This window comes from Coregonus lavaretus (genome assembly GCF_964263955.1).
Source record: "Coregonus lavaretus genome assembly, contig: HAP1_SCAFFOLD_1003, whole genome shotgun sequence".
Classification (NCBI taxonomy): domain Eukaryota; kingdom Metazoa; phylum Chordata; class Actinopteri; order Salmoniformes; family Salmonidae; genus Coregonus; species Coregonus lavaretus.
Genome location: NW_028161048.1, coordinates 116,705 through 128,737, shown reverse-complemented (window position 1 = coordinate 128,737; position 12,033 = coordinate 116,705). Strand labels below are relative to the sequence as shown.

At 45.4% G+C, this 12,033-nt stretch overlaps 1 protein-coding gene across 1 annotated transcript in view; it reads left to right on the top strand.

Annotated features, from left to right (window-relative positions):
* The window catches only part of LOC311121158 (disco-interacting protein 2 homolog B-A-like), a gene marked incomplete at its 5' end in the record, with an annotated part of 74,835 nt that overhangs the window by 43,793 nt on the left and 19,009 nt on the right, over positions 1-12,033 (top strand). Inside the window, 2 exons of the mRNA XM_084195678.1 lie at positions 4,734-4,805; positions 8,855-9,031. Coding sequence (XP_084051804.1) covers positions 4,734-4,805; positions 8,855-9,031 — 249 coding nt within the window. The remainder of the gene's footprint in view (positions 1-4,733; positions 4,806-8,854; positions 9,032-12,033) is intronic.

The window sequence follows — 12,033 nt, the reverse complement described above, 5'->3', positions numbered from 1 at the left end:
AAAGTGACTAGGCAACAGGATTGATAAAAGGTAGTAGCATCAGCGTATGTGGTGAGTGTGTGTGTGTGGTGTCAGTATGCATGGGTGCACATGTTATGTTTGTGTGTATGTGGGCGTATGTAGTGTGTGTTGGGGTGACAGTATGTGTGAGTAGAGTCCATTGTGTGTGCATAGAGTCAGTGCAAGAGAGTTAGTGCAAAAAAGGGTCAATGCAGGTAGCGCGGGTAGCCATTTGATTAGCTATTTAGCGGTCTTGTTTAGCAGTCTTATGGCTTGGGGGTAGAAGCTGTTCAGGGACCTGTTGGTTCCAGACTTGGTGCACTGGTACCGCTTGCCATGCGGTAGCAGAGAGAACTGTCTATGGCTTGGTTGGCTGGAGTCTTTGACAATTCTTTGGGCCTTCCTCTGACACCGCCTGGTATAGAGGTCCTGGATGGCAGGGAGCTCGGCCCCAGTGATGTACTGGGCCGTACTCACCACCCTCTGTAGCGCATTGCGGTTGGGTACCTTGTAGTTGCCATACCAAGCGGTGATGCAGCCAGTCAAGATGCTCTCAATGGTGCAGCTGTAGAACTATTTGAGGATCTGAGGGCCTATGCCAAATCTTTTCAGCCTCCTGTCATGCCCTCTTCACAACTGTGTGGGTGTGTGTGAACCATGTTAATTCCTTAGTGATGTGGACACCGAGGAACTTGAAGCTCTCGACACGCTCCACTACAGCCTCATTGTCAGGAAGTCCAGGATCCAGTTGCAGAGGGAGGTGTTCAGTCCCAGGTTAGAGGGGACTATGGTCTTGAATGCTGAGCTGTAGTCAATGAACAGCATTCTTACATAGGTATTCCTTTTGACCAGCTGGGAGAGGGCAGTGTGGAATAGAGATTGTGTCATCTTTGGATCGGTTGGGGCAGTATGCAAATTGGAGTGGTTCCAGGGTGTCTGGGATGATGGTGTTGATGTGAGCCATGACCAGCCTTTCTAAACATTTCATGGCTATAGATGTGAGTGCTACAGGGCGATAGTCATTTAGGCAGGTTACATTGGCATTCTTGGGCACGGGGACTATGGTGGTCTGCTTGAAACAAGTTGGTATTACAGACCTGGTCAGGGATAGGTTAAAAATGTGAGTGAAGACACTTGCCAACTGGTCAGCGCATGCTCTGAGTACGTGTCCTCATAATCCGTCTGGCCCTGCAGCCTTATGAATGTTAACCTGTTTACAGGTCTTACTGACATCGGCTACAGAGAGCGAGATCACACAGTCGTCCGGAACAGGCTGATATAAGGCAATTGTACATCCCTTTTAACATTACTCTGCATCTATGACCATATCCAACCCCATCCACCTGCGCTTCCCTCACGGGCTGCACCACCTCCACCCAGAGAGGGGGGTTTGGCTCTTAGTGGTACACTCCAGTGAATGGAACAGCTCAACTAGAGCTGATGTTGCAGGGATGTAGCTTTTGATGGCGCCATCAAGAAAAAAAAGATCAATCTGAAATCACCCCGATGGAATAGTGTTTACTTTGAGAACTGTTCGTCTAATTCCCCAGTCGCCCCTCCCCCCATCCACATCCCTCTTCCTCTTCAGTGGAGCGGTCGGTTCACATGCGCTAAAAATAAGTTGCGTGAGTAAGCAGGCCAACTGTACTGTTCATGTATTACTTATGGTAGTGTTAGCTTGTTCCCATCCTTGTCTTCATAAAAAAAGACTAACTCTGTTTCTGAGTGTATGGGCTGTGTTTGAGTGTATTCAGTAGGGAGTAAATACTGAATAGTCCTGTAGCTCAGTGTGGTCCTCTGTAGATCAGTTAGTACATCATGGAGATGGGTTCGATTCCCGGGACCACCTGTTCATATGTAAAATGTATGCATGCATGACTGTAAGTCGCTTTGGCATATATTATTTATATTAACTAACCTGCTAACATGAACAGACAGTGTGTTTTGTATGATGCCGCTGTATCTCATGGATGCTTTGACCCACAGCACTGGGGTGTCGCGTTACCAACAAACTGTCCTTGACTCCTTTCCCTATGGGGATAGTAATTATTTATTTAATTGAATGGAATTTAACTGTGGTAGATGTGACAATCTGAGTGGGTGTGAGCGTGAATCGGTATGTGTGTCCAAACTGATCTTGTGGATCAGTCCAAACATGTACATCATATATCGGCCATCATGCAGAGAAAATATCTGTTATCGTATCAGCTTCTGGGTGATTTATTGTTTCAATGTGCATCTAAATAAAATAGGCCCGTTGAACTGTGTCTCTGTATAGGCTATAGTAAGTATTTGTATACTGAATCCCTGTGTGTGTGTACATTATGTACAGTGTTTGCGTACTTTGTCTGTTCAGGGGGAAACCCTCCTCTAATCCCTTTAGTCCTATAGAATCCCTGTAGAAGGTGACTAGGTAGCACCACTGGATCTCACCTTGGCTTTTCCTGCCTGTGTGTGTCTGGGCCAGGCCTCTAATCTGTAATCTGGGTTTAGGTCCGCTGCCCACTGAGAGCTCTCCCAGATGATACGACCCAGGAGGGGTCTCATCTCTTGCTTCAGATAAACAGATCACCCATTCAGATTGGGTGAAGCATCAGACACAGGAAACCCTTGTCCATTATCAAAACGTTTTGTGTAACGTTATCTCAGACTCAGCAGCACCTGTGATATAATGTTTCAATAACAGACTGAGTTGATTTGGAGGCAGGGCAGTCAGGGGTTCGTTCAACATCTGTTAATTCCTTAAGCGTTATTCTGTGTTTGCCAGAGAGGCCATTGGGCTGTTGCTGCTTTGGTTTACTTGTTAGAATAAATGCGTAGTTCCATTCACCCTGACAGCTGTCTTAGTCCCAGCTAAAGTAGTGGCTTTCTGTTTGACTGGACTGTGGCCCCCTATGCTGCACCTTGAGTAGGCAGACGTTATGTGAAGTGGTGAGATTGGGGTGTACAGTGCAGATTTGCAATGAGGCAGTTGATACTCCTCTCCTCCAGATCTAACAGGCCTCATTCAAAATTAGCTCAGGTGATGATGATGATGATGATGATAATGATGATAACAGCAGTTTTAATGTTGACTAGGTTTTTCTCAGGGAGATTTGTGATGCCATCACTGCACTTCTGAGGTGGGCCCAGTAGGGGTCAGATGGTGCCTGGTTGGCTCCCATGGATCAGGGAGAAGGGGGTAGGTAGGATGGGGGCTTGAGGGAGGGCATATTTATCATCTGTGTTCAACAGGGGTGATATCGAGGTGAATGCACTCCAGATGGATTGTGTGTGGGTGGGAGAATATTTTTGTGTGTGTGGGTGTGGGTGTGGGTGGCAGCAGTGCTTACGGAGGTGGTTGGCAGAGATGCTACTCTGCTTCAAGGCCAGATTCTCAAGCAGATAGCTAGGTCGGGTGAGAGGGGAGAGAGAGTGAGAAAGAAAGAAAGTAGAGAGCTGACTGAGACACAATAGCATGCTCACTATGACCTGCCATCACACCAACTCAGCACTCATCCACCTCTGTGTACCCATCCTTTCCTCCCCTATGTCCCCTCTTCTCCCCCCTGTCTCTTTCTCCTCCTCCATATTCTTCCTCTTTCTTATTTCTCCTCTCTTCTCCTCCTCTGCCCTCCCCTCATTCTCTGTGTATATCTCTGATTCATCCCATCCTGCTCTGGCATCAATGTGTCTCCATATTTAGTTCACTCTCTTCCTCCACTTCCTCCTCTCATCCTGTCACTGGAGTCACACCAACACTTTCATCATCCAGCTCACATGTCTTCCCATCCGTCCTTCTCTCTGCCAGAGCACTGAACACTAGTAGCTAGCTACTTGAATCTATCACGGTTTTCTGATAATCTCTGTTGTTTTTCCCTCTCCCTCTCTTCATTCCTTCTTTCATTTGCTTAATCCCTCCCCCTCTCGCCCCCCCCCCCCCTCTCTCTCTCTCTCTCTCTCTCTCTCTCTCTCTCTCTCTCTCTCTCTCTCTCTCTCTCTCTCTCTCTCTCTCTCTCTCTCTCTCTCTCTCTCTCTCTCTCTCTCTCTCTCTCTCTCTCAAATGGGAGTGACTTATGAAAGGCCTGTGTTTGAACAGATGGGTAATACACCACACCTTGTTGAGCATAGAGGGTCATTACCAGGGTTGCTATGGTCTGATGTGGGTGTTGGGAATCCAACTACAGACAGTTCAATTATGTTTCTAGCCCCGTTTGCCTTTTGCATAACTTTTGGGTTGTATGGGTTGTCCGGTGCCATTCGAAAATACTGATGACAAATTTCTTACATAATAAAATGTGCATTGTAGGCAAAAAAGGGTGGAAAAAAACTGCCATCAAAGTATCATTGTAGATATTTCCCCCAAACAGATTCTGAGATATGAAGATTTCAGACATGAAAAGAAAACCACTTACTCTTTAATCCTTAAACTGTTTGGTCAGAATATTCTAGTATTTCTTCATCAAAGTTAGACATGAAGTGTGTGTTTCTGCCTGTTTGTGTGTACTACAATAACTTTTCTGAGGGCTAAATGAACAAAATGAATAAATAGCCTACACACAGTTGCTCCAGTAAAGCACTTGCTCTTTACATAAAGAACACACAGCTCATTTTTGTTCGACTGAGATTATTTGACCACTGTTGGTTTGATGCATACATTAGCCTATGTATTTGTACTGCCTGCTGAACTAGTATTTGTGTATGTTGTATATCTGTCTGATCACATCAGTGACCAGTGTTCTCTTCTTTCTCAGGTGATATCACACAGAAGGGATATGAGAAAAAAAGGACTAAACTTCTGCTTCCCTTCTTTATTCATACACCAGGTAAGAAACAAGTATGAAACAAGTATTTCGCTGCACCCGCTATAGCATCTGCTAAACTGTGTACGCAACCAATAAAATTTGATTTGATTGACCTTTTCCTGGATACAACATCTCCCCATAATGCCACTCAGGCCTATGAGAACATACCTTCAATATTCAACTACTGTTTTTGTTTGATTTTAGATTATTTACAAAATTCGTCATGATGTTCTGGATTTTTTCTCTCCTCCATCATCAAGAAGATTAAGAAACATGGTCAAACCTGCTTGGTGCTTACTGCTGCGTCTCAGTGGTAGCTCCGGTCACTACAGTGTCTCCAGACTCCTCCAGTCCACAGATGTAGAGACGCGATAGTCTGGCGGCCCATTGTGACATAGCTACGCGGCTCTGAGACCACCGACGCACAGCCCAACACCACGCACCTCCCTAAAATTCCCAACCAGCACGGCTCCGCGTATGCGTCTTCTATTAATTTGAATGGGGGTGACGGTTGGATAAATTGATTGTAGTATTTGGAAAGCATAAAAGACAACGGTCCAATATTCTAGAACACTGCTGTACGTACACGTTTTTGGACTCTGATAGGCGCATTATCCTCTCCACAGCCAGGCACCACTTCCCTCTTTATTCGCCCACTTCCTTTATGGTTCATTGTCTGAAAATATTAGCAATTTCAGACAGCATTTCTCGGCAATGAGCAAAGCTGCTCCTTTGTTTACAATGTTCTGTCCCTTTCCAAAATGACCCAAGTCATGATGTTCTATTATGGTTAGATTTTGATGAAAATGCAGTATGTTGTAAAAGCACATGTAGATCCTAATGACATTTTGTAAGTATGAAAATGTATGCACTCACTATCTGTAAGGCGCTCTGGATAAGAGCGTCTGCTAAATGACTAAAATGTAAAAATGTAAGATTGTGAATTGAAGATTGTGATTATGAATTTCTATTTGAGAGGCAGCAATATTTTCTTCATCATGTGACGATTAAGTCACTTAAAGGTCAGGTCAAGGTCCTTAGTAGGAGAAGGAAGAACTGGAAGCCTAGAGAGTTCTGAACTCTTTTTCTGTCTGTATCCATGGAAATGACAGAGCCACAGCTCTTTACTTGTACTCTGTGGTACATGGCCTACTACAGTGCATTCAGAAAGTATTCAGACCCCTTCACTTTTTCCACATTTTGTTACGTTACAGCCTTATTCTAAAATGGATTACATTGTTTTTATTCCCCCTCATCAATCTACACACTATACCCCATAATGACAAAGCAAAAACAGGTTTTTAGAAAAGTTTGCAAATGTATTAAAAATAAAAAACGGAAATATCACACTTACATAAGTATTCAGACCCTTTACTCAGTACTTTGTTGAAGCACCTTTGGCAGCGATTACAGCCTCAAGTCTTCTTGGGTATGACGCCACAAGCTTGGCACACCTGTATTTGGGGAGTTTCTCCCATTCTTCTCTGCAGATCCTCTCAAGCTCTCAGGTTGGATGGGGAGCGTCGCTGCACAGCTATTTTCAGGCCTCTCCAGAGATGTTCGATCAGGTTCAAGTCCGGGCTCTGGCTGGGCCACTCAAGGACATTCAGAGACTTGTCCCGAAGCCACTCCTGCATTGTCTTGGCTGTGTGCTTAGGGTCATTGTCCCGTTGAAAGGTGAACTTTCACCCCAGTCTGAGGTCCTGAGCGCTCTGGAGCATGTTTTCATCAAGGATCTCTCTGTACTTTGCTCCGTTCATCTTTCCCTCGATCCTGACTAGTCTCCCTCGATCCTGACTAGAAAAACATCCCCACAGCATGATGCTGCCACCACCATGCTTCACTGTAAGGATGGTATTGGCCAGGTGATGAGCGGTGCCTGGTTTCCTCCAAAATGTGGAAAAAGTGAATTAGTCTGAATGCACTATGTACAGTGACTTGCAAAAGTATTCACCCTCCTTGGCATTTTGTTGCCTTACAACCTGGAATTAAAATGGATTTTTGGGGGGTTTGTATCATTTGGTGGTCCTCTGTAGCTCAGCTGGTAGAGCACGGCGCTTGTAACGCCAAGGTAGTGGGTTCGATCCCCGGGACCACCCATACACAAAAAATTTATGCACGCATGACTGTAAGTCGCTTTGGATAAAAGCGTCTTCTAAATGGAATATTATTATTTGATTTACACAACATGCCTACCACTTTGAAGATGCAAAATATTTTTTATTGTGAAACAAACAAGAAATAAGACAAAAAAACAGAAACCTTGAGCGTGCATAACTATTCAACCCCCCCAAAGTCAATACTTTGTAGAGCCACCTTTTGCAGCAATTACAGCTGCAAGTCTCTTGGGGTATGTCTCTATAAGCTTGGCACATCTAGCCACTGGGATTTTTGCCCATTCTTCAAGGCAAAACTGCTCCAGCTCCTTGAAGTTGGATGGGTTCCGCTGGTGTACAGCAATCTTTAAGTCATACCACAGATTCTCAATTGGATTGAGGTCTGGGCTTTGACTAGGCCATTCCAAGACATTTAAATGTTTCCCCTTAAACATTTACATTTACCATTTTAGTCATTTAGCAGACGCTCTTATCCAGAGCGACTTACAGTTAGTGAGTGCATACATTTTTCATACTGGCACCCCGTGGGAATCGAACCCACAACCCTGGCATTGCAAGCATCATGCTCTACCAAGTGAGCTACAGGAGGGCCTAAACCACACTCAAGTGTTGCTTTAGCAGTATGCTTAGGGTCATTGTCCTGGTGGAAGGTGAACCTCCGTCCCAGTCTCAAATCTCTGGAAGACTAAAACAGGTTTCCCGGGGCGGCAGGTAGCTTAGTGGTTAAGAGGATAGTGCCAGTAACCGAAAGGTCGCTCGTTCTAATCCCCGAGCCGACTAGGTGAAAAATCTGTCTGTGCCCTTGAGCAAGGCACTTAACCCTAATTGCTCCTGTAAGTCGCTCTGGATAAGAGCGTGTACTAAATGACAAAAAAATGTCAAATGTAAGAATTTCCCTGTATTTAGCGCCATCCATCATTCCTTCAATTCTGACCAGTTTCCCAGTCCCTGCCGATGAAAAATGGGGATGGTGTTCTCGGGGTGATGAGAGGTGTTGGGTTTGCGCCAGACATAACGTTTTCCTTGATGGCCAAAAAGCTCAATTTTAGTCTCATCTGACCAGAGTACCTTCTTCCATATGTTTGGGGAGTCTCCCACATGCCTTTTGGCGAACACCAAATGTGTTTTCTTTATTTTTTTCTTTAAGCAATGGCTTTTTTTCTGGCCACTCTTCCGTAAAGCCCTGCTCTGTGGAGTGTACAGCTTAAAGTGGTCCTATGGACAGATACTCCAATCTCCGCTGTGGAGCTTTGCAGCTCCTTCAGGGTTATCTTTGGTCTCTTTGTTGCCTCTCTGATTAATGCCCTCCTTGCCTGGTCCGTGAGTTTTGGTGGGCGGCCCTCTCTTGGCAGGTTTGTTGTGGTGCCATATTCTTTCAATTTTTTAATAATGGATTTAATGGTGCTCCGTGGGATGTTCAAAGTTTCGGATATTTTTTTTTAACCCAACCCTGATCTGTACTTCTCCACAACTTTGTCCCTGACCTGTTTGGAGAGCTCCTTGGTCATCATGGTGCCGCTTGCTTGGTGGTGCCCCTTGCTTAGTGGTATTGCAGACTCTGGGGCCTTTCAGAACAGGTGTGTATATATACTGAGATCATGTGACAGATCATGTGACACTTAGATTGCACACAAGTGGACTTTATTTAACTAATTATGTGACTTCTGAAGGTAATTGGTTGCACAGGATCTTATTTAGGGGCTTCATAGCAAAGGGGTTGAATACATATGCACGCACCACTTTTCCGTTATTAATTTTTTAGAATTCTTTTAATTTCACTTCACCAATTGGTCCATTATATGAAATCCAAATAAAAATCCATTTAAATTACAGGTTGTAATGCAACAAAATAGGAAAAACACCAAGGAGGATGAATACTTTTGCAAGGCACTGTACTTTGTGTACTGTTCTTTTGTCTCCTAGTCATCTACTTTATTATTTTGTACTCCCCAGTGGAAGCTCCCCCCCCTGCCTATGACGCCCAGGCTCCTGGTCCTAGCAACGCCTCTGGCACCCATGCCAACGTTCACACCCAGGCTCCTCCCCCTAGCTCCTCCTCCCGGTACCGTGATCGTCGCTCCCGACGACCGCACCGCAACGGAGGGACCAGGGATGACCGCTACCGATCAGGTGGGCAACAACTTTAGGTCACCTAAGGAAATCCAGTCATAGTCAATAATGTTGAGTTTTTGGTTCATGTTAAGTTTGATCTATTCTCATTATTTATTTCATTTCAGTCAATATAAGCATTAATATAGTCATTTTATGGTCCAATCTGGTTTGAAGCAGAATCCTGTAATAGTCTCAAATAGACCAATGAAAGGGCAACGCTGCTTTGTGTTGGAGTGTGAGTGTGTGTCCTGTTGGGTTGTGGAGAAAGAGAAGTCCCTACAGTGTGCAACAGCATCCCCTCTAAAGGGGAGCCCAAGAGGCCAGATCCCTCACATTGTGATTGGGGAGTAATGTCATGGCTTGGCAATGTGCTGGGCTGTGGAGAGAGCAGGGGGAATACTATACAGGAAGGAGGAACTCTGCACCATAGAATTCTATTGTAGATTCTATAGTGCAGGGAAGGAGTGTTAGAATGTATCGTTGAGAAGACATGAAAGAACAAAGGATTGTAGAGAAGCCTATAAGAGTCTTTCTGTCCTCTCTCTCTCTCTTTCTCTCTCTCCTTCTGTTACTAGAGGTGCACACAGTGTAAATGTGCCCTCCCTCTAGGCAGCTTCATACTCTAGCATTTCTCTCTCCTTACATTTCTCTCTCCTCCCCTCCCTGTTTGGTCAGCCTCTGCATCAGACTGGTCTCGCCTCTCACGTGAGATACACATGCATGTACACACATGCACGCTCGCTCCCATGCTTCATTGTGGAGTGGAGTTTTGGGGACTGAAGGACCACTACTGTGTGGGATCTGTTTGAGCTAATAGGACGGCTGACCAGAGAGAACAGCAAAATGTTTTCTTCAAGTTCCATTTGATGTGTGGAGGAATCTCAGGGGATCTTGCTGGAAGTCCGACTGGATTCAGGGAAAGGATTGGGAAAGAGGGAAAGGGAATGGTAGCTGGTTGCCAGGTGGAAACAAATAGGATGCAGGGATAATGGAGAAGGACTTTGAAGAGGATTGACATTTGAGGGCAAACACTGTTCTATTACAGAGGAATAACACAGAGAAATGGAGCAGGACTGAGAGGGAATAAGAGAGGGATGGAGAGGAGGGATGGAGAGGAGGGAACCCTTTTATATACATCCTTAACATTTTGATGAAAATGGATGGAGAGGAGGGATGGAGGGATGGAGAGGAGGGGTGGAGAGGAGGGATGGAGAGGAGGGGTGGAGAGGAGGGATGGAGAGGAGGGGTGGAGAGGAGGGAACCCTTTTATATACATCTTTAACATTTTGATGAAAATGGATGGAGAGGAGGGATGGAGAGGAGGGGTGGAGAGGAGGGGTGGAGAGGAGGGATGGAGAGGAGGGGTGGAGAGGAGGTATGGAGAGGATGGAGAGGAGGGGTGGAGAGGAGGGATGGAGAGGAGGGGTGGAGAGGAGGTATGGAGAGGATGGAGAGGAGGGATGGAGAGGATGGAGAGGAGGGGTGGAGAGGAGGGATGGAGAGGAGGTATGGAGAGGAGGGATAGAGAGGAGGGAACCCTTTTATATACATCTTTAACATTTTTATGAAAATGGATAGAGAGGAGGGATAGAGTGAGGGGTCAGGGAAGAGCAGCTATGGGTCAGTCAGTAACACTCCAGCAGTCCTAATGAAGAACCTGCTGACACCTCAGTCTCGTTGAGAGAGAAGGGAAGAAAGAGAGAGAGATGGAGGAGGGAGTAGAGCTACAGAGAAAGGAAGACAGGGAGGATGTGCGCAAGAGGACTGAGAGATTGAGAATTAGCTGTCAGCGATATGATGATGTTTAGATCCAGACGCATGGCGAACATTTGTATGTAGCATGGATGTGTGTAGGGTATGTGTGTGTTGCTAGGCTGAGGTGCTGCAAGTGTGTATGTGTGTGGGCTCTGATGGCGTCTGGCAGTCTTTGCTGTTCATTGTTGGTTGCCGTGTAGGGCCGGAGAGGTAGAGGAGAGACACCGAACAACTTTAACATCTTAACACCCGGCAACCTCGCCTATTGCCATGGAGATGCCTCTCAGCCTCTCAGACATGTGTGATGGTCATTCTCTCATGTTTCTATGGCGATTAATGATTGCGCATGCAGCTTTAGGAAGAATGGAAACAGAATAGCAGTCTATTTTTAGTAGAATCAAATGATATCTTATGACATTCTATAGTGTTGGTTATGCAATGTGTTGTGTTTGATGGTTTATGTAGATTTTCTTATATATTCTGATTGTGTCATGAGGAAATGTATCAGTAGTGCCTGTGTGTCTTCTGGTCATCATCTGATGCGTGCCTTTGTGCGAGTGTGTGTGTGTGTGTGTGTGTGTGTGTGTGTGTGTGTACAAGGATGGGTGAGCATGATAATAGCCCCTCTCTCTCCAGCACACAGACAGTGGTTTCCTATTACAGCAGGACCTAACTGCCATCTCTTCTCCTCTGATGGTTGAAATTCAAACATCGCTTCAGCTTTAACTGTGTTGACAGAACAGTGATTGTCTTTATGCATCAGTATCTATGGAATAATGATTATTATTTTGAAGATCTCCGTTTCACTTAGATTTCAGAAATACTTTTCCAGAAAAACTCATGTTTACCTTGGGTGCTCTCATGTTCAAGGATCTCAAGGATCATCTGCATCTTCCTCTTGATCCCTATTCCCTATCCTTTGCAATCATCAAAATTCAAAATTGTAATTTATTCTGCTTTCTCTGTCTCTGTCTCTGTCTCTGTGTCTCTCTCTCTCTCTCTCTCTCTCTCTGTCTCTGTCTCTGTCTCTGTCTCTGTCTCTCTCTCTCTCTCTCTCTCTCTCTCTCTCTTCTCTCTGCTCTCTCTCTCTCTCTCTCTCCTCTCTCTCTCTCTCTCTCTCTGTCTCTCTCTCTCCTCTCTCTCTCTCTCTCTCTCTCTCTCTCTCTCTCTCTCTCTCTGTCTCTCTCTCTCTCCGTCTCTCTCTCTCTCGTCTCTCTCTGTCTCTCTCTGTCTGTCTCTCTCTGTCTCTCTGTCTCTCTCTCTCT